This window comes from Natrix helvetica (assembly GCF_964273705.1).
Source record: "Natrix helvetica genome assembly, chromosome: 5".
Taxonomy (NCBI): Eukaryota; Metazoa; Chordata; class Lepidosauria; order Squamata; family Natricidae; genus Natrix; species Natrix helvetica.
Genome location: NC_138551.1, coordinates 96,826,289 through 96,853,347, shown reverse-complemented (window position 1 = coordinate 96,853,347; position 27,059 = coordinate 96,826,289). Strand labels below are relative to the sequence as shown.

The window sequence follows — 27,059 nt, the reverse complement described above, 5'->3', positions numbered from 1 at the left end:
TTATTTGACTCTACAGATAGCTTTGAAACTGTTTTCACCTTTTTATTGGTACTAGCTGATAACCCTGCATTGTCCAGGTATTTATGTATAGGAGGAAAATGTCCGAACCAAATGTAGTTTCTAATGTTGAATTTTCCCCCTTACCAGAGGGAGCAGCCTTGTGGAGTACTGTGAAGCCGTTACCATGGCATCTCCACTGCGCTGTATAGTAGAAGCCATTTTAAGGCACAACAGGCTGTATCAACAGAACAACCCCCCCAAGGGGTGTGTGGGGTGTGTTACTCCACAGTATTTTTTTTTCAGAGAGTAAGTAATCTGTACCAAGTTTGGTTGAAATTGCTCTAGGCGTTCCAGATTTATGGATGGACGGACACAAAAGTATTAAATGTAGAAATGGCTTCCATAGCATGTATCATTAAAAAGCACATGGTAATCCCAGCTACTTGTTATTAAGATTTGGACATAACTACCACTGTGTCCAGTTTCAAATCTGGATGGACAATAATCGAGAAGGAATAGGTTGTCTAGTAGATATGTTCCATTTGAAACTGAACAGAAAGAAAACTAACTAGAGAATGTTAATAAATGTCTTTAAAAAAGAGATTGAAAGCTGGCTTCTTACTCATTGAAACCAAATGAAGCGTAATGTGTTAGCCATTCCCATTTCTGTTTCAGTTCATATCTGCAAGTCTCCATTCTTCATGCCAGCCTTATTAGCTTTATTTTGTGCTGGAACCCAAGATCCATCAACTGTAGCTCAGGGAAAATGCAAATGAGCCAGAGCAACATTGTGAACAGATTTATAAATACAGGGTAAAATCCAAATCCAACTGTAGATAAAAAAATATCCTGACAAAAAAATTCATATCTCAGTGTTGTTAAATAAGGAGGCTTGCTTACCCAAACATATACTGTATCTGTACCCTTCTGCCTATCCTGCTTGAGGAGGAATTTATTATTCTGAGTATGTCTGCCAGTTTTATATACAATTTAGTTTGTAAATTTGACTTGCATTATTTTAATCCCAATTACATATTAAGCAGCTGTATAAACTGATTACATATACCTTATAAGCCCTGCCAGTAAATAAATGAATAAATTATTAATTAATAAACCCTACTTTATAAATAGTAGCTAATGAAGTAGAGCAAATCTCCCTCTTACTTTTCTCTTACATTCTTTAAAGGCTTTTTTTCAACTTCCCATGACTCCCAATTCATCGCAACCTGACTGCAAAAAATGCAATTTTTGCTTTTTGCTTAAACACCCCCCCCCCCAGCTTTGTGGAGTACATGTGGATAATCTTGCAATTTCTCCTTAGTACAGAAAGATTTTTGAATCTCACAAGCATTGTTTTTGACCTCAGTGTGTTCTTCTAGAAGAACCTCAGTTCGCAATGATAACTTATCAGAAGTGGTACGACATTGAGAATGCATGCTCGGACCTTCATTTTGGGGTGAATCAAGGGTGGTATTACTTACTTTCCCAACCGGTTGCAAATGTGAGCGTGCACGCTCAATTTGCTTGCATGCGTTCTGTCATGCATGTGCTCAGCATTCCATGCATGCACTTTGATCGTACGCGCAGCTTGCACACATGCACATGTCTTGAAAATCTGCCTATATAGGATGGCATAGAACTGGAGTGGAGGGGCAAGCCCACCTGCAATTTCTACTACCGGTTCAGGCAAACCGGCCCAAACCGGCTGAATACCACCCCTGGGGTGAATGTAATAATATCACAGTTGTGACAAGGGAAATATTTAATGGGCCATTACACAGAAGGGAGTTTAATCGATAAATATTAAATTAATGGCATTTGATAGAATATATATTGATGTAGATCTTTTTCATACATTACTTAGCTTCTAATCATTAAACAAGGAATTATAAATAACAAAATCAAAAATCATTTTTATATTCACTTTATATTTTTATAGTATTTCTATTCAAAAATTTTCAGCAAAAAACTGGACACAGTCAGGACATTAGCCAACATTGGTGGAGACAGCGGTCATGCATGGGTTAACTCAATCAGTAACCAATAGAACTGAGTCTACCAACGTGATGTCATCACCTCAGAGGAGTGTCCTCCCGCTTTTTTAGACTCAGTTCGATCCGAACTGGATGTGCTAACTGCTTTCTCCTCAACTTTCGTAGATATAATTACCTTTAATTGGATTTTTTTCTAAATTTCACCTAAATTACATCCAAATTGGGAAGAATTAGTGGATAGCTCCTCAGAGCTAATTCTCGCAATTAGCCCTGGGCTTCTTGAAGAGACTCACCAGGGCTTCTTTGAGGCTTCTGCCTCCTGAGCTTACCAGCAATTTCAGAGGCTCTCCTGCAAGTAGCGCCTCCTAGCCTCCGCTCAGCACTACCGTTTCTGCTGGCCTCCGGGCCTTTTCCTCTTGCCGCCAAGCCCTCAGCCACCTCCAAGCGCTGCCAAAGCCGCCAGCAGCCTCCAAAAAGCCCCCCCTACATGCCGCCACCCCCCTCAGTACTCCCGCCTCCACCAGATTGCCGCTGCTGCTCTCTTCAGTCTCTGCAGCCTCTGCGCAGGGCCTTCGACGCCCTCCCTCATTCTGCAGCCTCGTCTACCTTGTGGCGCCTGGCCCATAGGCTCTGTATCCTCAGCGGCCATTTGTTTTGGCACGAAGATCTCCGGCAGCCATTTTGGGTACTTCAAGGAGTTGTGAGTAGAGACCATGGCCTCATCTCCTGCCCCTGACCCACAAGGGCCTCCACCCACCAACGAGACCCTTCTTCTGGGACCCACAAATGCAGGCCTGCCCCAGAAGCCTCCCCCACTAAGCCCTCTCCTAAGGCCCCCAGGCAGTCCCATAGGGGTGCAGCCAAGCCACAGGAAAAGGACAGTGCCACCCAGGTTCCTCCCAGCAAGGCCAAGACCAACCACACTGAATCCCATCTATTTCAGGTCCAGAAGCCTACTCAGCCTAGCCCTCCTCATGACCTATCCTCTGATTCAGAGGATGATCTCTCTCCTGCTGCATCCATCATTCAACCTGAGGATGCCAGGGGCTCAGGCGATCGCGCCTGCAGTGGGGATGAATCTGAGGGTGGCAGGAACATCACTCCGAATGAAGGAGCCCCTCTACCAGGAGGAAATTTCCCTTCCTCCCCGCCGCCACTCTTACTCATCTGGCATCCAGTCACCCTTCGGTTTTTGTAGAAGAGGAACATCCGGCAAGAGATTCAGATCTCTCGGAAGATGAGGGTATTTGTCGGTTTGTTCAAACCTGCTGTATTTCGCTCTTTCCTATTTAAGGCCAAGGGCATCCCTTCCCCTAAAGCACCTCAAGGAATGGAAGCGGACTCTTCATAGACGTGGTCCAGAACCAATGGGCATCACCAGGTACAGGTCCCCCTCCCCAATACCTTGGACCAGCGCCTGTATAACGTGGGACCAGAACTCACCAAAGCTTTAGAGGTACCTTCTATCGACTTACCTATAATTGGCCTTTCTTCTCCTAACACAGCCTCAGCAGCTCCTGGGAAGGCTCTTCACCCCGAAGTCAAGAGAATAGAACAAACTCTGGTCAAGAGTCACCAGGCCTCGGCTTGGGCCATTAGGCGGGTACATCTGCTTCGTTCTTTAGTCACTCTGCTCTCTTATGGCTAGGGCAACTTCAAGTGAGGCTCCCGGCCAGGGATTCTAGGGCTCACAAGGATATTAACAAAATAAAGGCGGCCCTAGAATACACTGCACATGCCTCCTTGGACGCAGCCTGTTTTGCGTCCAAGGCCATAGCATCCTCCATCTCCACCCGTTGCCTGCTTTCGCTAAAGCAGTGGCAGGCGGAAGCCCATGCCAAGTGGAGGCTAGCCTCCTCTCCCTATTCTTCCTCCCTTCTCTTTGGCCCCCCATTAGATCCTCTATTGGTAGAGTCCAAGGATAAGCAGAAGGTCTTGCAGTTGGCCACTAAGAAACAAGAGGGTCACAGTCAATTCTTTTATTGCAGGCAGCCCTTTCGGGGTCAGGACGGGAGTTCCTCCAGCTCCCGTCTGCAACATCAGGCTCCCACCAGACAGGTTCCCTCCTTTTCCAACAGGTCAGGCAGAAACAACCAGAGATTCCAGCCTAGAGAGTCATTCAGGGATAATAACAACCGCTCCTACAAGAGGCAGAAGTGACTGCCTGGAGGATCTCCCCATAGGGGGACGTCTGTCGACCTTCACGGATCATTGGGACTGTCAAGGAATATAATTTAAACCTTTGTAATTAATGATGATGGATCGTGGCTTTTCCTGGCAGTATACTTCTGAATAAGCAAAAAATAAACCCGAAGCATGATCTAATAAAAACACTTTAATATAAAAGAAAATAAAATACAAACTTGCTAACTGAATTAATTACATCTTGGCAAAGCTATGTGCCTGCCTCTCTCGGCAGGCGAACAGAAGATCAGAAGTGAAAGTTAAGAAAGAATGTTTGCCGTACACAGTAAAACATTGTTGCAGATAAGAACTGTGACGTGCACAATAAATCTCAACACAGCTAGCAAACCAATTAACACAGTGACAGGGACAACATCACCTCATGGGTCAGGTCCACAATCAGATTCGGCCTTCTCTTGGACTTGTGCTCCAGCCTTCCGAACCACTTTGTCCCATGCCCCATATCCAGGGACCCTCAAAAGAGGCTCCTAGTAGAGCAGGCCATCCATCATCTGCTCCTCATTTGGGCCATTCAACCTGTGCCTCCAGGCCAGGTGGGACAGGGGTTCCACTCTCATCTTTTTATCGTGCCAAAGTATTCGGGACGCTGGAGAGCAATCCTCGATCTCAAATTCCTAAATCGATTCATCAGGTACAGGAGATTCAAAATGCACTCTCTCCTGTCGATCCTAGAGAGTGTGCGCAAACACGATCTCCTCACATCAGTGGACCTCATGGAGGCTTACCTCCACATACCCATTCACAAACGACACAGACAGTTCCTCCGCTTTGTCTATGTGGGCTGTCACTTTCAGTATCGAGCCCTCCTCTTCAGGCTATCATGAGCTCCAAGGGTCTTCACCAAGCTCCTATCAGTCGTAGCAGCCCACTTAGTGCCAGACCCATTCGGATTTTTTGCTACCTGGACGACATTCTCCTGTTGTCCATGTCACACAACCAGGCCCTTCAGGATCTCCAGGACAACCTTGCAGGTGCTTCAGGAGGTGGGATTCTCCATCAATAAGAAGAAAAGCCACCTTGTTCCCACCTCTCGTCTAGTGCACTTCCTGTCATTCACCACTTCCCGTCATGGGATCTAACCAAAGTCCTTGACTTTCTCACTGGACCACCCTTCGAGCCTCTCAGGTCGGCCTCCCTGCATCACCTCACATTGAAAACAACCTTTCTGGTGGCCATCACGTCTGCACGACGGGTCTCAAATCTGGTGGCCCTTTCCATCTGTTCCGATTTGTGTACCTTTCACTCAGACCACGTGGTCCTTCAACTTGAACCCACCTTTGTCCAAAGGTCAATTCGGCTTTTCATCTGTCTCTAGAACACACTTTACCTAACTTTTGCCCTAATCCCTCTCACAGTCTCCAACGCAAATGGCACAGGTTAGACGTAAGACATGCTCTTAAGATCTATATTGCCAAGATGGCCATCTTTAGATGCACGAAGCAATCTTTGTGTCTTTCCATCCCACAAACAAGGGTCTAAAGGCTTCTCCATCTATAATTGGGCGCTGGATCCGGTCAACCATAACTAGAGCTTACCTGGTGCATCACCTCACGCCTCCAACATCACAGCGCATTCCACACGCAGCGCGACTACATCAGCCTCAGTGGAAGAGGTCTGCAAGGCGGCCACCTGGGCGACCCCTTCTTCCTTTATCCGCCATTATAAACTGGATAGATACGCGTTGGTGGATGTGGCATTCAGACAGCGGGTTCTTCAATAGGTTCTTCCCTCTTCAAGCTCCTAGCCCAGTCTCATTCCCACCCGGGGCCACAACCAGCTTTGGTACGTCCCATGCATGACCGCTGTCTCCACCAACGTTGGAGAATAGGGTGTTGGTTCTTACCTGATACGCCCCTTCTCGAGGCAGGTGAAAACAGCGGTCATCCCCACCCTTTGGTTCCTGGTCTAGTTCGCGGAGGGAGTTCTGGGAGCTAGGCTGGAGTATCGGAGGATTGAAAGCAGTCGACTAACGCACAGCAGTCTACTCATCTCCGTCACAAAAGCGGGAGGACACTCCTGAGACGATGACATCACTTTGGTAGACTCAGTTCTATTGGTTACTGACTGAGTTAACCCATACATGACCGCTGTCTCCACCTGCCTCGAGAAGGGGCGTATCAGGTAAGAACCAACGCCCCATTTTCTGTCATCTGTCTGATTTTTTTCAGGTTACAGTATTTGCATCAAATAATTGAATAATAAATGTTTACTAGGCATAACATAGTGTTTCTCTGTTTTCTTTAGGATGATATAGACAGCTTAAACCCAGTTCTCAGGGATAATCCACAGCTTCAAGAGGAAGTAAAAATCTGGGTGAAGGAACAAAAAGTGCAGGAGATTTTTATGCAAGGTAATTTTGAGAAATATATGTTTGACATTTGATTAGATAAACACTCATAGTGAATTATGTTTTATTTTTTTATAAAGTAATGTTACAGTATTGCATACTACTGAATTGATGATTTCTTATATGGTGACCAGATTTAGTGGTTTGTCATTTCTATTAGTTGTTACTTCCCATCCAAATATATAGTATTTTCAAATGGTCAGGTGGCTCTTAAAGGATCCCACTCCATTTGATTAATGAGACCATTTTACTAAGTAATACTATTTTAAAAATTATTTCAAAAAATATTTTAGAGTTGAAAGTTGATATGGTTAAGGAAAACTGAATATAAGTAGTCCTTGACTTCCAACTACAATAGGGCCCAAAATTTCTGTTGTTAAGTGAAACATTTGTTAAGTGAGTTTTGCCCCATTTTATGACCTTTCATGCCACAGTTAAACGAATCTGAATTTTGATCACATGATCATGGGGATGCTGTAAAGGTCGTAACTGTGAAAAATGGTCATAAGTCACATTTTTCAGTGCCATTGTAACTTTGAACGGTCACTAAATGTACTGTTGTAAGTCAAGGCCTACCTGTATGCATTATTAGCAGTAGTTTGTTTTTTTAAGTTACTAAGTTTGTGCTATTTTAAATAAAAGAGAGAAAGGTGCACACATTAAAAAAAAACATTGAGAACCAGTAAATTCTAAAGGTTAAGGTGGTGGATGTGGACAGGGGTGAAATCTACTTATCTTCATTACCAGTTCGCAAATGCAAGCGTGATCGCTTCGCTCGCACATGCCACCTCCACACATGCACAGGACCTTCCACACATATTCAGAGCATCAAAAACAGACATGATGACATCAAGGTGGGTGGGCGGTGCCTGCAAAGGTAAGTAGAATAGCGGGGGGGGGATCCGCTGTGCCACACGATTTAGATTAGCTAGAAAGTAGGAAATCCTGCTTTTTAGCTCATATAAATCACGGGTCACAGCTGATCGTCAGAAATACTAGTTCACCCGAATCGGTTGCAGAATTTTTTTTTTACTACCGGTTTGGGCGAACTGGTCCGAACCAGTAACATTTTACCCCTGGATGTGGGGCAGTCAGATCCATGTTCTAATCCTCCCAAGGTGACAAAGCCATCTGGGTGATTTGGGGCCAGTTACCCTCTCTCATCCCTAAACAATCTCAGGCTCTGTGAGAAGCTTGCTCAGACCCTTTATCGCCCTATGCCGCATTCATGGTTTTGCTGTGTAATATAGGAGAATGCAACAGAAAACAAATCCTTAAAGTTTGGGACATACATTAAAGGAGGGAAAATTCATCTGTTTCAGGCTCAAAATACTCTCTTTTCAGTTTGAAACTCTTATTCCATGTGCATTTCAGAAGTGCTTTCTGCCTGAAGTAGGTCTATTTTGAAGTCTGCTTCTAAAATGCTGGCAGTAAGAAGTAAGCAGATTGCAGTGAGCTCAAAGTAGGATGATTTAAGGTCACAACCGTTTGAATCAAACACTTTGTATATCCCGACCAGACAATCTGCAGCTGTCAAATGGCCTTGCAAAATGTATACTTAAGGAATGCTTTTTTAGTGTATTTATTTCTTTACTAAAGAATATGAACCTTCATGGATCAGATGTAGTATCCTCATTTAAAAGTCTAATCTTAAATAGAATTATGAACACATAGGCTAGTAGAGTTGTGCAATATTTCAGATTTGATTGAATCTTCAAGAGTTGCTTTTAAATATGAACTCAGCACCTGTCTGCAACTCATTAAAATAGATTCAGGATTGTACCGTTGTTTCATGGTTGCACAGCCACACTGAAAGCCTCCCACACGCACATTAACGTAGAACCAGATGCAGTAGCTTTAATGTGTAGAAGACGGATGCTATGTTTGATGTCCTGTATGTTCCAAAGCACTTCTGAATCTGAAATATTGCACAGCCTGATTAAAAAATATCAGGATTTAGTATCTGTGGTTAAAAAAATAATAATTTCAGTTTGCCATTACAATATCTGTGTTCAGTCATTGAAACCAGAACAATTGAGATAGGAGCAAATATACCTTCCCTTAGTAGCCAAAACCATTTCCTATTTTGGCCAACAATATGTTTGGGTGGGTTTTGTTTTTTTTTAAATCCCATATGTTATTCTGTTGGGAGCAGAAGCTGGATAATGACGAGGCAGTAGGCACCATAGAGAGCTCCAGCAATTCCTTAGGTTTTTTTCTATTTTCCTCCTGTTATTTAAACCCCCCAAAGAAGATAACATTTTGTTAATTATTGTTTTAAGTCCAAATTTCCCTGCCAGTCGATATAAGATAGAGAACAGCTCAAGAACAAATTTTGCCAAAAAGACAATAACAAAGGTAAAAGAAAGAAGGTACATCAAAACCCAACAAAGAGTGACAAAAACATTCTGTCAACGTTGGTACCGAGAGCTCTACTTGTGTAATATTGGCAACATAGTCAAGGCCATGATGGCTATAACACTTGGAGACACTTGCAGTCTCAACAGTAGGGAATTCTGGGGATTGCAATTGGTTGAGTAGGCAGCATGCTATTATCAAACCATTAACCTTTCTAACCCACTATTTCAGTGGTTTCAGAACATGGTGCGTTGACTTCCATATTCATGAGCTAATTTAAGTAATAACTTCATTATATACTTGGCTTTCTATAATATAGCTTATGACACTGATAACGTATAAGGAATTACAACAGAGATCATACATATTTTTAGAAATCATTCTTTGATTTTTATAGTCAGAATGAAAATTTAAACCATTTTAAAAATAACATTCAAATTACAAAATTTCTTTCAAATTTGTGGTGGTGATATTTGGAAGAAAATGCAATTGCAGTGCAATCTTAAAGCTTTTCAGGATTCCCATCTCTTTGAAACGAAATCTTTCTGCAGATTCACCTTATCCATTCTTTTGATCCTAGTTTGGAAATTAATTTCTCCTTAAATTTTCCCTTGGTGCATTTCCCACTGTCATTTGCTGTTCCCCTAGGAGACTGGAATCCTTCCTTACCTATTTCCTTTCCTTTTGTTCTTTGTTTTTTATAACTGGATTTTTAAAAATTGAGAAGAAACATAGGAGCGGAAACTGACAAGGTAGCCCACAGAAACAAAAGAAACATTACTTATAATTTATGCAGGGAAGATCAATAAGGAGAAAGTGTTTAGGCTGAATCTGCATGCAATAAATGTTTACTTGAAATTCAAAACTACAACTTTAAAGAAGTGTTGCTAATTAACGTGTGCAATCTCTGTATCACACATTAATTTATTTAGAACTTTTGCCTTCGTTCTCCAGCCGCTTAATTTCAGGAAAGCAATGCTTAAACACTGTTATAATAACAGTGAGTCCTCAATTTAAGGTCCTGATTTAATGAACTTCAGAGGCAACAAACCAGATTTCTGTCCCCGTTTACCAAGATAATAAATAAATTTATTACATTCCAAAAACTCCTGACCTGGCAGTTAATTTTACATCATTTGTAATGTCAGGTCATTTGTGTAATGACATAATTAACCCAGATTATATACATTACCACAAATGACATAATTTGTAATTTAACAGACGTTCAGGAGTAATGGACACCCCCTCTCCCCACTGAGTCTGGTAATCTAAGGTAATGTGGAATCTTGACTTTTTTGCATTGTGCCTTTAGCATATGTTGTTTTCTATTTGCTGATAAGCTATCCCTTTTCTATTTTGGCTTGTTTTCTGGGATCTTCCAGATATCATTTTCTGTAATAACTTTGGCTGGAAATGAAATATGTATGTATCAAGGCCCTTGGCAGCCCCTAGCTGATCATTTTTTTGGGCTCAGATATTAAGCAGTGTCAGGCCCACTTAGAGTACTATAAACTACCAAGGCCATGATCTATATTAAGAAGTTGGGGGGAGGGAGGAAAACCAGAAGACAATAGCAAACTCCTTCCAAAAAAATTAAAAAGAAGTGTCCATGGAATGTCAGAAGTCAAGCTTGACTTGAAGGAAGCTTTTACAGTAAGAAATGTGACATGATAATGGTTTGGACCTACTGATTTTGAGATTGCTCTGTTTTTCAACTCTTCCCCATGCTGATACTACTAATACTTTAAACATAATACATTGTACCACATAATCCCTAGGCATATAGAATATCAGCGTAGTCTGAAGGCCATCCGTTGGATAGTCTGCAGAAGTACTACCTAATGGGGAAAAGAATCTGGAAAAAAATCCCTAAAGTATTACTCTAGACTAATTCATTTCTCTGCCTGTGTAAGATCATATTGCAAACAGTTATATAAAGAACAATTTAGTAATATTCAGTACCTTGAGCAAACTCTGATGTAGTTATGTTGGATATAAATAAATATTTATGATATGAGTTGTATTTGATTGTAACAGCTTCTAAAGTGTTTATTACTTTTCTGAATCTGGATAGATTAATTCAAAAAACTTCCGTAAAGTTATTACATTAAAGTAAACCTTAATAAATTAAAAATGTGTTAAGAAACAAGTAGCTGTTTCATTCCTTGGATAAAAACTTTGAGGTAAGTGATTACACACTGACAAAATATGATAGTCCCACACTTATACACTACTCCTTCATTAGCCATTGCTAAAATTGGTGGTACCCTAGATAGATGTAAAAATACTAAAATAACCTGAAGATGGAATTTAAAAAATAATAATTATGAATAGTGTGGCACAAGAAAGCAGTTTAATGAATCCACTTACAGTAAATAAGGATAATACTGTTAGAAGGACAGTTGATACAAAAGAATATATAACTTTAAAAAGTGTGGTTTATTCATGCATAAATTTTAAATTGACTTCTTAAAGTAAAATGTTGCTTCATCTGACATATTTGAGCTAATACATAACTTACAAGTTATATATTTAAATTTATGAGTGTAATATTCTTAACAGCACATTTAGAGTGGAAAGAAACAGACCGCTGAAGGTAAAAATAATAATTGTGCAGTCGATTTTGGGGGGAATCTTGGCAGCTGTATAAACCCAGACTTCAGGGACTAAATTCTTTCTATATGAAAGGCATATGTTTTTAGTAACATACAGTATGTTGGACAGCTTCTGTTCATAAAATTAGGGTTGCTTTTCTATTCAGCATCTTGTACTTAACATATGAGTGTATTTCCCACACCCACTGGAATCATGGCTTGCAAAGATTTATATTCCTCATCCACCCGGAAACCTAGCACTTTATACGTATATCTGCCATATTTTATCAATATCAGGAACTATCAGCACTGAATTTAAAAATAAATGGTAGCCTTTAAAAAGCATGATGGACATTGACTTTTCATTATTTGGGATTGTTTTTATAATATAATTTAACCTCTACTGCATGCACTTCTAAAATTAAAGTGTGTTGAAATATTATTTCAATAATCCTCAAATGTTATTTCCATTTTTTGAAGGTCCTTATTCTTTAAACGGCTATAGGGTGAGAGTATATAGACAGGACTCTGCCACCCAGTGGTTCACTGGTATAATTACTCATCATGATCTGTTCACTCGCACTATGATTGTTATGAATGATCAGGTAATTATTTTTTTCTCTACTGAAATTGTTCTTTAAAAGTGCATCAGCCCTGAAACTAAATATGAGTGTGTGACATAATTGGCTTTAGATCGATTTTGTAGGTACTCTGTTTTTAAAAGAATGTTTAATAGCTTAAGATGAAAATTAATACAAGACTATTTTAATTTTAAAATGTAAATCTTTTAATTGGTAATAAAATCTGGAGTTCTATTAAATGTGTCCTGATTAAATATAAACAATTCTTGGAACAAAAGCCAATTGAAGAATTAGTATAGTAATCCTTGATATTTTCAGAGCATAAATGAAGAAGTAGAATATTTTAAAAAAGCCAACAAAAGTTTTGTCACCATGATTCAGAGAATGTTTAAAAGGATTGGTTTAAAAGGATTGGTTGGCAGTTTATACTGAATTCAACATTATTGGGGGAATATTTTTCCATATGATACTGATTTAATAGCTGTACACTTGCTAGTATAATTTGGCAAGAGTAAAATGGCTTAAAGAGTCAAATAATATTTTAAAGCATATGCCAAAATTTTGGGATTAATAATTATATAAAGAATTATAAATCAATCAATCATGTGACTAAGCAAAAATATTGTGATACAAAGACAAGGCTACCCTGGATTTTCCATAATGGAAAATTATTGAATTTGGGTATTTTTGCTTTTGAGCTGGCTTTCCATCAATGTAATATGAAAGATTGTTCACCTTTACTCAAAGAAGTCAAGGTTTTGACTGTTCAAAAATTGAGAGATGTTCTGTATCTATGAGAAATGTCTTTATCCTTTTTTCAATTTCTTGGAGTTCCAGCCATTGCACCATTTCCTCAGTCATGTAATTGCAATCTGGATGTTGCCCAGTTCGATTATGATGTTGCAGCAAGCCTTAGTCGCGTGATTTGAGATTTCTGACATTCCCTGGTGGCTTTTCAAAGCAAAGTTAATAGGAAAGCCAGCAGGAAGCTGGGATTTCATGAAGTCCTCATTTAACTGCCAGAACCTTCGTGTGCTAAGTGAGGTGGTGGCAACCACAATGCTTAGCAATGGAATTCTTGGCCTGTGCAAGAATTTCTCATTTAGAATAAGGGGTGAAATCTTGACAGATGCCGGATAGATTTAAAAGAAAAGATGCCATTTTTATAAATTTAACTCCTTTAAAACTGCCCTTTGAAATTGAATTTGCATTTCCAATTGATCTTTTTATAGAAGAAATAAATAGAAAATGATTACATTTTTCCTCTAATAAAACAGGTATTAGAGCCACAAAATGTCGATCCATCTATGGTTCAGATGACCTTTCTAGATGACGTTGTTCATTCTTTGCTGAAAGGTGAAAACATAGGCATTACGTCACGACGCAGGTCTCGTTCCAGTCAGAACAGCAACACAGCTCACGTAGATATATTTGATTTTTAAATTACGTTGTCATTTTTATGCCTATATGTCTTTTACTATTTATTTGTAAATGTGTAAACCATACGTATCTGTTTTAGGGCCACTATACCCGAGCTCAAGCAAATAGCCCGAGGCCAGCAATGAATTCCCAAAATGCAGCACCAAAACAAAATTTACAGCAATTACAACGAAATGCTCGTCCAAATAAAAGGAAAGGTTCCGATAGTAGCATGCCAGAGGAAGAGAAGACAAAAGAAGAAAAATACGACTGTATAAGCCATGGAGGTAAAAAAATAATTTTATAAGGATAGTGAGAATTTTTCTTTCACAAACAATATTAAGGGTATTTTATTTCCTTTGCAGAAAATTCCAAAAATAAAAATAAACCATTTATGTCTAAAAGAAGAAAACCAGAAGAAGATGAAAAAAAAATGAGTGCGAAGAGACAGCGCACAGACAATACTTCAGACAGCTCAGAGAGTAGTGACTCTGAAAACTCAAACAAAAGATTGACCGGTTCTTCCTCAGAGCAAAATTCAGATACTGAATTGAAAAGCAAAAACATTGTAAAGATAAATGGGAAGGAAGGAAAATCCCAGAGTGACATGGTAGAAGACAAGAACCTTATAGGCAACCAGTCTCCCTGGCATGAGCTACAGGAAGATAAAAAACAACAAATGGAAAGACCAGAGTCAGCTGATTTGGAATTTCAAGAAATTTCACTCCACCGAGCTGAACTGCCAACAGCCTATGATCATAGTGAAAATGACAGCTGCATTCAAGAGTGCAGAATAGAAAACAAGCATCCCAGAGAGCGCCTACCCGATGAACAATTTGCAACCAATTGTCCCACACCAAAAAGTTACATTGACACAAATACTGAAACCAGTTCGGTTAACCAGACTCAGGAAAACTTATCAAGTAGTTTTATACAAACTGGTCAGGAAACAGCCACTCTCATCAGTGATTCTAAACACCCGTTTACAAATTCCAGCATTCTGGAAGTAAAAAAATCGGAAACTATTGAGAACTGGATTAATAATGTCAATAAAATGGAACTGATGCCATCAAACGTTGGGAAAAATATATCGGCAAATGAACATTTAAATTCTGAAACCATTCGCTGTGGTTCTGCACCTTCTTTAACTGTAATATCTCTAGCAGAAGACGGCAGAGTTCGCAAACAAACAGCCATCTCTGATGCTCTGAAGTCAAAAACCAGCCCACAAGTTGAAAATTCTAAAATCAAGCCAAACGCCTCGCCAGAAATTAAATATAAGCCTGCCCAGTCGCCTGACACTGTGAAATCCAAGGTTAATTACCTTAACAGCCATGTAATTGGAGTCACAAAGACAGCAGTTAAAACTGAGCCTGATTTGCCCAGGTCTATCTTCCATCCAATTCCACCTAGAGTTACTCCGTTAGAAGTGACTAAAAACCCTCTTTCTGTTGACAAAAAGGAACATTTCACAATTTACAGAGATCCCATTCTTCTTGGTCAAGAAACGGGAACTAATCACATGACACCATATTTACATCAGCACAATTACCCACCTCATTCCACTTCCCACAGAACTTCTTTAAATCCAAGCACTCATCACTCTGCATTAACAGGCCCACCCCATTTATTAGCCGAATCCTCAAATCCAGCTCCCTTGTCTGCTATGAACACTCATCCTCTTAGCAGTGCATCTCATCACTCTCTCCACCATCAGCATCTGCTCCCTGCCGTGTTACCAGGAGTGCCTACAGCCTCTCTGCTGGGAGGCCATCCCCGACTAGAAACTGCTCACGCCAGCAGTTTAAGTCATTTAGCATTAGCACATCAGCAACAGCTGCTACAGCATCAGTCGCCACACCTTCTGGGGCAAACTCACCCATCTACTTCATATAATCATTTAGGACTTTACCCGATCATTTGGCAGTATCCAAATGGAGCACATGCTTATACAGGACTTGGGATACCATCGTCTAAATGGGTCCATTCGGAAACTCCAGTTAATACCGAGACTACTTTGAGAAGAGTAAGTCTTAACGGTCCCCCAAATAACAATATATGGGAGAAATAATATATGGGGGTGGTGGGTCTTTGGAATATAGTGTTTTATCTAGCCAAACTTTCTTCAAGTGGAAGGGGGTGGGCGTAACTTGCCTAACTGGTAAATTTAAATAATTGTTCAGGTTTTTGTTTAGGGAAATAGACAATTACATCTATTATCCAACCTTATTGTTTGTATATGTTAATAGAATGATGTGCTGTTGATGTAAAGAGGTACAGTAGTTTCTGAATTAGATTTTAAATTTGCTTTTAAAAAGGAAAAGAAGACTGTAAATTAGAAAATGTTCATGCTATTTAAAAACTTACCAAAGTTACAGTGTTTCCCCCAAAATAAGACAGGGTCTTATTTTCTTTTGATCCCCGAAATAATCACTTGACCTTATTTTAGGGAAGGTCTTATTATTTTTCAGGTGCAGGAGGCAGTGAGCCACCTCAGGGCTGCTGCTGGGTTGCAATATTTTCAGGAAGGGCTTATTTTGGGGGGGATGGCTTACTATAGCACATGCACTCAAAAGCCTGATTGGGCTTATTATCCGGAGATGGTCTTGTTTTCGGGAAAACTCAATTCCATTTTTAAAATAATTCTAATAATTAATAATCATTTTTTTAAAAAAATACATTAAATGGTTTCTACAGAAAGAGTAGGCATATTTGTCAACATGTTCAATTGCTTTGGTTACTGTAAGCAGCTATACCACCATGTCAACCTTGGCCAAAACGGCTCTTAAATCACCATTGTCAGCTTTTCTCTAGTTTAAAGAGATATCCGAATACACAACAGCCATCACTTCCATCACAGAATTTGAAATCCTGCTAAGTTCTTTATATTGGTTTCAGTTAAAACTAATAAGATGTGGGGATCAGCCTGCTTTCTCAAACAAACTTTAGAAATAATGTCAGGGCAGATAAGAAGCACATCATAGATAAGAAGCATGTCTTTCACCAGGAAGTAGAAATTAGGTTTGTGCTGCCCCTCAGATTTGAAGACAGAAAAGGTGTATCTTGCTGCATGGAGAAATGAATGTAGCAGATGTTCACAGCTATTCAAAGTAGCCGTACCTTTTCCTAGGACCACATGGCTGCCTTCTGCAGCTGTCCTACAACCCAAGAAAGAACACTAGATTTAAAAGAGTTTGACTTTGTTATTAAATGCATATCCTGTCTTTTGAAGGGGAGTTCAAAGTGACATTCATGATGCTACTTCCTCCTAGTTTTCTCCACAATAACACTTGTCCTGGGAGGTAGATTGGGTTGCGAGGAAGTGACCGGCCCCATCAGCTGAAGATTCTGTTGCTACTTAAACTGCTTTATGTTTTACTTCTCTTTATATTATGTAAGAAAACTTGAAAGAGCAGCATTCAAAAAGGGAAGGTAAGTGTTGGAACGTAGTAAATTTAAAGGAAATTGAACCATTTTTTCTTCCACGATGTGTTTTCTGTTTGGAGTTCAAGATGTCGCCCTTCATTTTAAGTATATTGCTCACTCCGTGTATGCGCATGTGTATTATTAATATGACATTCTAGATCATAATTATATTCTTTTTTACTCAACCATTGTCTACCGTGCAACATCCCTAGGAAATAATTAAATTCTGCTGATAATTCTATGATTGTTTTTCCAGAATACTCCTAGTCCTTGGTTACACCAGCCCACCCCTGTGACCTCGTCTGAGGGTCTTGGATTGCTGAGTCATATTCCTGTAAGACCGTCTAGTGCTGAGCCACATCGGCCACTCAAATTGACATCCCACTCGAGTCCTCCCTTGTCAAAAGGCATTGTGGATCGCCATAAAAAGTAAGTGTGCATTTTTTTGGGTCCATCAATCGAGAGGTGATTCGGGGGGGGGGGGGGATAAGGCTATAGAAATAGCAGTCTTGGGTTTTGTTTCAAAACCGATTGTGTTTGTGCTTGTGCATTACCATAAAACATCTTAAGATAAATGAGGAAATTGTTACCCTGTTTCCCCGAAAATAAGACCTCCCCGGATAATAAGCCAAATCAGGCTTTTGAGCATATGCACTAAAATAAGCCCTCCTTCCAAAAATAAGCTCTCCCTGAAAATATTGCAACACAGCAGCAGCCATGAGGTGGCCACGCTCACTGCCTCCTGCACCTCAAAAATAATAAAACCTCTCCAAAAATAAGGCCAAGTGCTTACTTCGGGAGTCAAAAGAAAATAAGACACTGTCTTATTTTTAGGGAAACAGTAGTACTACATAAGGACAAATTATTTGCTGCCGTTTGTTAATCTGAAACTAAAATAATGCAGTGTGTTTATTTATTTTGTTCTATACAGTGAATTGGAGAGGAAGGGAATTTTTGAATCTCTACATTCAGCAAAACCGGAGCTAGAACAGAACAGATCACAGGTTGCAAAAGAAGGCCACTTACAAAGACAATTTGTGGATCCTCTGCAAAGATCATTTCAAGAGGCAGGGGAGAGACTGAGCAAGTATAAAGAAGAACACAGACGAATACTGCAGGAAAGCATTGAGGTTGCCCCTTTCACGGCTAAAATGAAGGCCCATGAAAATGAAAAGGAGTCTTACTCCAGAATAATGCCTTTATCATCCTCTAGTCCCAAAAGTCACGGAGGAAAACCTGAGAAAGATTCAGAGCTCTATAAAATGAAGCATTCAGTCCCACAGAGCTTGCCACAGAGCAATTACTTCACCACCTTGTCTAATAGTGTGGTGAACGAACCGCCACGAACGTACTTGCCAAAGGAAATTGCAAGCACGTGTGCTGATAAACAGAATACTTGTCCATCAACAACAACAGCTGCTGCTACTCAGTCACTCACTTCTTTCACGTCATCCCTTTCAAAACCTCCGCCTTTGATTAAGCACCAGCCAGAAACGGAAAGCTCAGTGGGCAAGGGAACAGATCAGCTTTCACAGCAAATGACATCCCATTCAGTAAATTATTTTAGAAGTAACAACGGAAGCCCTACTCAGTTAACAATTTCATCCTCTGGCTCACTCCGAACAATGCCTGCTTTACACAGAGCACCTGTGTTTCATCCACCTGTCCATCCCAACCTGGAGAGAAAAGAAGGAAGTTACAGTAGTCTTTCTCCTCCAACCTTAACTCCAGTGCAGCCAGTTAATACAGGTAACAAAGTCCATGAGTTACAGAAGCCACCAACTTTAGTACCCGAGCCAAAGGAAACACAGAGTAGTTACAAGAGCGTCACAGATCAGAAACTTTCAGCTCTATGGAAAAATAACAGTTGTCCAAATAATGAAAAAATAGAGTGGCACCTAGAAAGAACTCCTGGGAAATCATCTTCTGCCACAGCTTCTGTCATTGTACGCCCACCTTCAAGTTCAAAGTATGATACGGTGTCAGTTGTGCAGTCAGCTCCCAAAGTGCAAGTTACTGAAAGATTAAAAGGAATCAATCAAACAGTTTGCCTTAAATCAGTGGAAGCCAAAGAGAGCGGGAGAGCAATTGTGTCCAAAATAAATTCAGATGTGATCCATGCCTGCTATGAAAAGAATTTTCCAGCTGCTTCCCAGGGCAGTGTTCCCAGTTCGGTGGTACAAACCACAACTGTGTTATGCAGTACCATAACGGATGTCATCACGTCTGCGACTACTTCTGATATACCAGGTACAGGCAGTTCACAAGTGACAGATTGTCTGCCAAAGGCAGGGTTACCCTGTACGCCAGTAGACAGTGCTGCCTCTAAGCCCATAAATAAAGATGTGGCACACACAGAGGAATGTAGTGTCAGCTCAACAGCTTCTGTTGCAGTGGCTTGCAGCAAAACAGAAAGTAGCCTTCAGGTGAGCACTGGATTCTCTGGCCCATCAGACTTCGTTCACTTGAAAAAGCACAAGGCAGCATTGGCTGCAGCTCAGTTTAAAATTAACAGTACCAATGATACTGAATTGCATACTGTGAAAAACCTAATATATCCAGCCTCCGTTTCTGTAGATAGTGCTGTCAACTCAAGTACAATCAGCAAAGGAAATGCTCCAAGTGGTGGGCAAATTTCCCAGACGAGTCAAGCAAACTATCACACCAAATTGAAAAAAGCTTGGCTCACGAGGCATTCGGAAGAAGACAAAATCACCAATAAAAAAGAGAGCTCAGAAAACTCTGTCTCAGAAATGATTAAGCCCTGTACTGTTAACTTAATTGCATCTACATCCAACGATCTGCAAAACAACGTCGACAACAAATTGGCCGGGGAAAAGCTTGCGAAAGAGGAGAAACCTGCAAGGAGAAAAACAAAAAGAACGTATGAATCTGGCTCTGAAAGTGGAGATTCTGATGAGAGTGAGAGCAAGTCCGAGCAAAGGACAAAGCGGCAGCCGAAGCCCACGTACAAGAAGAAACAGAATGATCTGCAAAAGAAAAAAGGAGACCTAGAGGAAGATGTAAAACCCAATGGACTTCTCAGCAGGGGTGCCAAAGAAAAAAACAAATTGAAGTTACAGAGTGGCAACAATAACAGTAAGTACCTACTTGCATACAAGTTGGGGGAAATGGTCCAGGGTGATGTCTTCCATCCTTTCAAACAAACACATCCCAAATTCTGTATTGAGATACCAACAGAATGTCAAGGTTCCGAGTAACAGACCTAACGAAATCAAAACTTTGAGGCCTGGAGTTTCCTCAAAGTAAGAATTGATTAGGAATACCATATTGGCACAGCTGATGAAAACCCCACTCTGAAGGACCCAGGTTTTTCCCCACCCAAATCCAAACCCAAAGTTCTTGCCCCTAGGTCACACATCACATGGTCCAATCAGGTCATAGTCCTCCTTCAGCTGCCTTTGACTCCCGCTCTCCAAATACCTGGTAGGGGCGTCCTTGGCTCCCATAAGAAATAATGTTGTTTTGGCTACAAATTATCCCATGACTGCATAATTTAGAAGCAGCAATTCCAGCAGTCTCAATTGCCATTGTTAAGTGAGAATCTCATGTGATCTCAGCTTCTGGCTTCCTGCTTTCCCACTATCACTGCTTTCCCACTATCACTGCTCATCATAAGCCAGCAGGAAACATTGGAAATCGTAATCATGGCAACTATTAACTCCAAGCACCCATCTTAATCCTCCTCAGTCAATGCTGTCATAACTTTGAACAGTCACTGAAGGAATGGTCATAACCCAAGGACTACCTGTAACTTTTTGCTGCATGCGATACAGAGGCAGAATTATGGGAAATATATATTTGCCGTTATTTAGCTTTTACTATTTAACATAATGAGCTGAATTATTTTTAACTGTTTCATAAATTATGGAGCAAGCCAACAAAAATAGAAAACTAAAATTGTTTTGCTAAATTAGGTTTTGATGGAATCAGGTTTACTTGCCATTCGTGATCTGCTTGGGTATTGGCTACAGCAGTGATGGCGAACCTATGGCACATGTGCCACAGGTGGCACGCGGAGCCTTTTGTCAGGGCACACGAGGCGCTGCCCTGTCAGCTGGCCAGAGCCTTTATAGGAGCCTGGGGAGGGCGAAAAGAGCCTCCCCCGGAGGCCCTCCGGAGGCTTCATGAGCTTCCCTGAAGCCTCCGGAGCACAAAAAACCGGCCCTATGGGCAAACTGGAAGTTCAGGAATGGACTTCCGGTTTGCTCGGAGGGTCGTTTTGACTGCTCCGGAGGCTTCAGGGAAGCATCCTGAAGGTCCCTCAAGCCTTCGGAGTGCTCAAAATGACCCTCCGAGCAAACCGAAAGTCACTGGTGGTTTGCTCTGAGGTTCGTTTTGACTGCTCCGGAAGCTTCAGGGAAGCATCCTGAAGGTCCCTGAAGCCTCCAGAGGGCTTCCGAGGAGGGCCGAGGGGGGGAGCTGTTTTCGCCTTCCCCAGGCTCCTATAAAGCCTTTGGAGCCTGGGGAGGGCAAAAAAGCATGCAAAAAATGGGGGGGGAGCGCCTGTAGTGCATGCATGCGCACTGGGGGGGTCACGTATTGCATAATGGGTGTGGCACGCCCACACACTACCCCCCTGTGCTCCCCCCACTTATGGCATGCGAGCCAAAAAAGGTTCGCCATCGCTGGGCTACAGTAACTTTTAAAAAAATACTTTTTTCCTGCAGCTGGCATCCCTCGTTCAGTATTAAAGGACTGGCGTAAAGTAAAGAAGCTGAAACAAACTGGAGAATCCTTCTTGCAGGATGATTCTTGCTATGAAATAGGACCCAATTTGCAAAAATGCAGAGAATGTAGACTGATCAGAAGCAAGAAAAGTGAAGAATCGACTCATTCACCAGTATTCTGTAGATTCTATTACTTTCGCCGGTAAGTTGTATTTCCGAATGGCCACATTTTCCTAGGAGCTACCTTATAAGAAAATTCGCAGTCTAAAAAGTTGTTTAAAATTAAGAATTGTCCATTTTTGGAATGTTGCTTGTCCCTAACCCTAACCTTTCCCCTGAAGTGGGGTAGGAATGGAGATTTTGCAGTATCCTTCCCCTGGAATGGGGATTTTGCAATATCCTTCCCCTGGAGTGGGGTGGGAATGGAGATTTTGCAGTATCTTCCCCCTGTCATGCCCACAGAACTGGTAGTTTAAAAAAATTGAATTTCCCCATTGTTGGAGACCCCTGGTTTAAAAGACAATGTACCACCCCCTCCCAAAATAAAGTGGAGGGAGAAAAAAGAAAAAGAAGCTCATGGAGTTGAACAGGATATTAACTTTTGATTTATTTTGTAGGAGAGGTTTTTTAGGTTTGGAAATATTACTTTAATATTAAAACTTTAATAGTTCTCATGGTCAGGAAATTCCTCCTCTTGAATTTAAACCTTCAAACCTCTAGCCCCTGGTTTTTTGTCTTCTGTTTTATCCTTGGATGATTTGGAGACAAAATCCACACCCTGTTCCCTATGACAGCCCTCAAGTCTTGAAAGATTGCTTGACCTTCTTTAAGCTAAGGACACCTAATTCTTTTAGGCTTTCTTAAGAGTCAGCTTCCAAGCACCTCACCAACTTTGTTGCCCCTTCTCTGCACAGATATTGCTGTGTTTGTCACACAGATGTGGTCTCACTGTGTACCGTAGTCACTTCAGATTGTATGGCAAAGCTGTGAATGCATTGTTGCATCAAGAGGTTCCATTTTCTCAGAGTTCTCAAAGCCACACACTAGTTTGGGGTGAGAAGGAGTGACTAATCCTAGTCTGACTACCTTCCTTGCCTAAAGGAGAAACTAAAACCTGGGTTTCCCTACTCTTACTCCAGTACTTTAACCAATATACCATATTGCTTGTCTAACCTGTCTTTGGAGTCATTGTCATTATTTGTAATAGTCATTAACCTAATGTTGCGAAGCTTCTTCTCCAGTATATTGAACTGCAAACTATGGCATACAAAACTTTTGCTAGACTAGCTGTCTTAAAGACAGCTCATCTGTCTGGAACCCACACTGCATATCAGACATTAATACAATCGACAGGTCCAGAGATATTTCACAAGAAGAGTCCTCCACTCCTCTGCTGGCAACAGAATACTCTACGTCACTAGACTTGAAATATTGGGCTTAGACAACTTAGAACTTTGCCACCTTCAATCCGACCTAAGCATAGCACATAAAATTATCTGCTACAATCCCCTACCTGTCAATGAATACTTGACAGCTTGACCACAAAAACACACCAGCACACAAGAGAAAGAAACTTATGGTAAATTGCTCCAAACTTGATTGCAGAAAATACAACTTCAGTAACAGAGTGGTCAATGCCTGGAATGCACTACCTTACACTGTGGTTTCTTCCCCAAACCCCCAAAACTTTAACCTTAGATTGTCTACTGTCAACCTCACCCCATTCAGGGGCGTGCGTAAGCGCATCAGCGTGCCTACCGTCCCTGTACTAATATTCCCTTGTATATGTATTCATTTCATTTCTACATAATCATGTCTATACTTATATCTGTTATCTAATTCATGCTTGACGAAATAAATAAAATAAAGCAAAATGACAGATTTGTATTCCAAGGATTTGGGAAACTATTTCATATTAATATAGAAAAAAATATTTCTATAGCCAAGTCAAGCTTTTCAATAATTTCAACTTTTTGAGAATTAAGTTGTTAAATTTAAATGCTGAAAATTTGCAGATTATTCAAACTTCTTCCCCTAAGTTTCTATCAGCAAATCCTTTATTTATTTTAATAAAGCACGTAATATAACCTCATATTCTTATATTGTCTTTTGCATTACATAGAATATTGGATGATTAGAACGGACACCCATTAATATATATATATATATACACTACTAAAATCCTCATTCCCATAAAGCTTAATGGTCAATCATTGGACAACCATTTTTGAACCAAGATGTACCTCAAATCGGCTAACTTGCAGAATGGGTCCAAAATCTGGGACCCATGACTCCCATGGAATTTTAAATTAGGCAAATTTTATGAAACATTTTATGATATAAAAATTACCATAAAACTTTTTATAACATAATAGAAAACACCATGAAGCGTTTCTTCTGATCAGTGTGGACAAGCCCTGATGTTTGACTGTGCTATGTAGTTAAAATTTTGAGACAGATCCATCTCTGAATATCTCCCTGAATTTAAAGCTCTGCCATTGTTGAAAGCATTGAGGAATCTTGCAAGGAAATATCTCTGAAATCACAGTTTATCTAGTATCTTAATAAAATTAAAGTGTTTCTGAATAACTTCATTTTGTTTCTTAGACTTTCCTTTAGCAAAAATGGAGTGGTTCGGATTGATGGTTTTTCTTCTCCTGATCAGTATGATGATGAAGCTATGAATTTATGGACACATGAAAGTTATGAAGATGATGAAATGGATTTAGAAACTTGCAAATACATCTTAGAACATATAGGTGACAAATTTTGTCAGCTAGTGACATCTGAGAAAACAGCTATGTCCTGGGTCAAAAAGGATGGTAAGGTTATTCAGTTTATATTATGCAATAGAATAGCTCTTTTCATATCTTAATCTATTTGGTTTCAGCTATTCCAGATTTTATGTCTTCCTCTTTAGTGTACTGGTGAGTGCAATGTGTAGTTGTACGTAAATACTGAGCCAAATCTTGCAATACATGTTTGTGCAATTTAATTAATCCATATTCTCATATTAAAAAGTTTTATTGGTCTTTTACAAAAAAATGTCAATACTATGTGATGAATTTGTGAAGATGTATGGTTTTATTTCACACTGATAGTTGAGTTTTCCTCATAAGCATATATATCTGAAGGGAATTGAATTACAAAAAACAAAGTACATTGGAATACTCGAAATTATGATGGATGAGATGGAGGGAGAGATGCATTTTTTAAAAAAATGGTTTATAGAAATTGCAGTAGCACTTAGACTTATATACCACTTCACAGTGCTTTACAGCCCTCTCTAAGTTGCTTACAAAGTCAGCATATTGCCCACAACAATCTGAGTCCTCATTTTACCAACCTCAGAAGGATGGAAGGCTGAGGCAATCTTGAGCCGGTGAGAATCGAACTGCCAGCAATCAGCAGAATTAACATGCAATACTGCATTCTAACCAATGCGCCACCAGCGCTCTCTTAAATTATATGTATAATTTAAGTCATAATTAAGCCATATCAGCCTAAAAACCTAGAGTAAGAAGACAAAATTAATATTACCTGATACTACCGGAAGGGCAATACTGCAGCAATCCTGTGTTTGGTACAATAATCTTAAGTTTTTAAAATAAAAAAATAACATGGTGATCAAGAATGTAATGAAACATTTTAATAGCTTCCTTATATTTATTTTGATATTTTAGATATATAAAGTTAGAGAACCAAAGTCTTCATTTAAATATTTACCTTTTGATTAGAACCTGTTTTGCAAGAGAATAGTTTTATTTTATTCAGGATAATTATAGAAATTACCATAAACTATATAGGAAATATTTTGTGTGAACCGATCTGCCTCACCTACTGAGTTTACATGGGTGAAAAAGATTTCCCCTAAAATAAACACAGCTTTATATCTGGTTTCATTTACTGTAAAATCTAGAAATAATCTTTGATACCCAGCAATGTTGTAGACAGAGTTTCAAATGAGAATGTCTCAGATAGCAATTATGTTAGGACAATTCAAAAAGTGATTGCATTTGCCAGAGGCTTTTTAAAAATTGCTTAAAAGGAAAGAATGATTGGTTTTCTTGGCTGCATTTTCGTTTCTTGTTTTGGTGTACAGTTGTTTGTTTTGAAACTTCAGTACTTGGTATGGTGTTTTCTCTGTATTTCAGCCAAAATTGCTTGGAAGAGGGCAGTCAGGGGAGTTCGTGAAATGTGTGATGCCTGTGAGGCCACCCTGTTTAATATCCACTGGGTCTGCCAGAAATGTGGATTTGTGGTGTGTCTAGATTGCTATAAGGCTAAGGAAAGGAAGAGTTCTAGAGGTCAGTGCACTTTTGTAAAGATATATTTCAACATTTCACTTTTTCATTCACCTCTATTCACACGCATACTAGAACTCCCATTTGTGTGATTCCACTTTTCTTCTGGTAAGCCAATTTCGTTTACTTCAGGATATTTCTTTCAAATTTTTCACAGATAAAGAACTATACGCATGGATGAAATGTGTGAAAGGACAACCACATGATCATAAACATTTAATGCCAACTCAAATTATTCCTGGATCAGGTAAGATCACAAGGAAATGCGCTTTGTTTCCTTATGTTGGTAAAAATATAGAAGAGTTACTGATTTTTTTTTTAGTTTATGTATCACTCAGAATTTATATAGCAAATTCATAAATAACAAGACAACTCTTAATTCTAGTAAGCTCTCCTTTAATCTGGAAGCCAATTCACAGTATGTGTGAACTGGGAATCAAACAAATGCTTTTTACTGATCCCTGAAATACTTTTATTAGAGCAACTATTCTATTAAGAGTGAAAGACGCGGTGACTCAGTGGCTAAGATGCTGAGCTTGTCGATCAGAAAGGTCAGCTGTTCGAATCCTAGCACCACATAACTGAGTGAGCTCCCATTACTTGTCTCAGCTTCTGCCAACCTAGCAGTGTAAAAATGCAAGTAGAAAAATCACTTTTGGTGACAAAGTAACAGTGTTCTGTGCGCCTTCTGTGTTTAGTCATGTCGATCACATGACCACGGAGGTGCCTTTGGACACCACTGGCTCTTCGGCTTTGAAACGGAGATGGGCACCGCCCCCTAGAGTCAGGAATGATTAACACATATGTGCGAGGGGAACCTTTACCTTTACCTATTCTATTATAGGAACTAGAGGAATTATTCTTCTGTAAATCAGACCTAATGGAGACTATTACTATAAAATGAATTAGAAGCACTCATCCTTAAAGTATTAAAGCAGCCACATCTTTAGTTAGCAGATCAAAATGACTATTCATACCCATCTGCACACTTAGGCAATTTGGAAGAGATGTTGTGTTCATGCTGCATAGGTTCGTAAGCACATTGAACGGCTTTCAATATTGAGTATATTGTAATTCATTTAAATAGCAGTAAGATTAGAAGGGTGGTTGGTTTCTTTGCTTATTTTTGTTTAATTGTGG

The 27,059-nt window shown here is 40.0% G+C and overlaps 1 protein-coding gene across 3 annotated transcripts in view; it reads left to right on the top strand.

Annotated features, from left to right (window-relative positions):
* Nucleotides 1-27,059, top strand: part of JMJD1C (jumonji domain containing 1C) — a 112,864-nt gene that overhangs the window by 67,454 nt on the left and 18,351 nt on the right. For 2 of the 3 annotated variants that reach the window (XM_081956197.1, XM_081956195.1), the window contains exons 4-14: nucleotides 6,444-6,549; nucleotides 11,979-12,103; nucleotides 13,357-13,500; nucleotides 13,599-13,785; nucleotides 13,864-15,524; nucleotides 17,181-17,353; nucleotides 17,856-20,023; nucleotides 21,616-21,817; nucleotides 24,223-24,437; nucleotides 25,770-25,922; nucleotides 26,077-26,166. In XM_081956197.1, the coding sequence (XP_081812323.1) occupies nucleotides 6,543-6,549; nucleotides 11,979-12,103; nucleotides 13,357-13,500; nucleotides 13,599-13,785; nucleotides 13,864-15,524; nucleotides 17,181-17,353; nucleotides 17,856-20,023; nucleotides 21,616-21,817; nucleotides 24,223-24,437; nucleotides 25,770-25,922; nucleotides 26,077-26,166 (5,125 nt within the window). In that variant the 5' untranslated portion in view covers nucleotides 6,444-6,542. Of the gene's footprint in view, nucleotides 1-6,443; nucleotides 6,550-10,159; nucleotides 10,178-11,978; nucleotides 12,104-13,356; nucleotides 13,501-13,598; nucleotides 13,786-13,863; nucleotides 15,525-17,180; nucleotides 17,354-17,855; nucleotides 20,024-21,615; nucleotides 21,818-24,222; nucleotides 24,438-25,769; nucleotides 25,923-26,076; nucleotides 26,167-27,059 lie in introns of those variants that run through there. The other variant, XM_081956196.1, reaches the window with a different exon arrangement.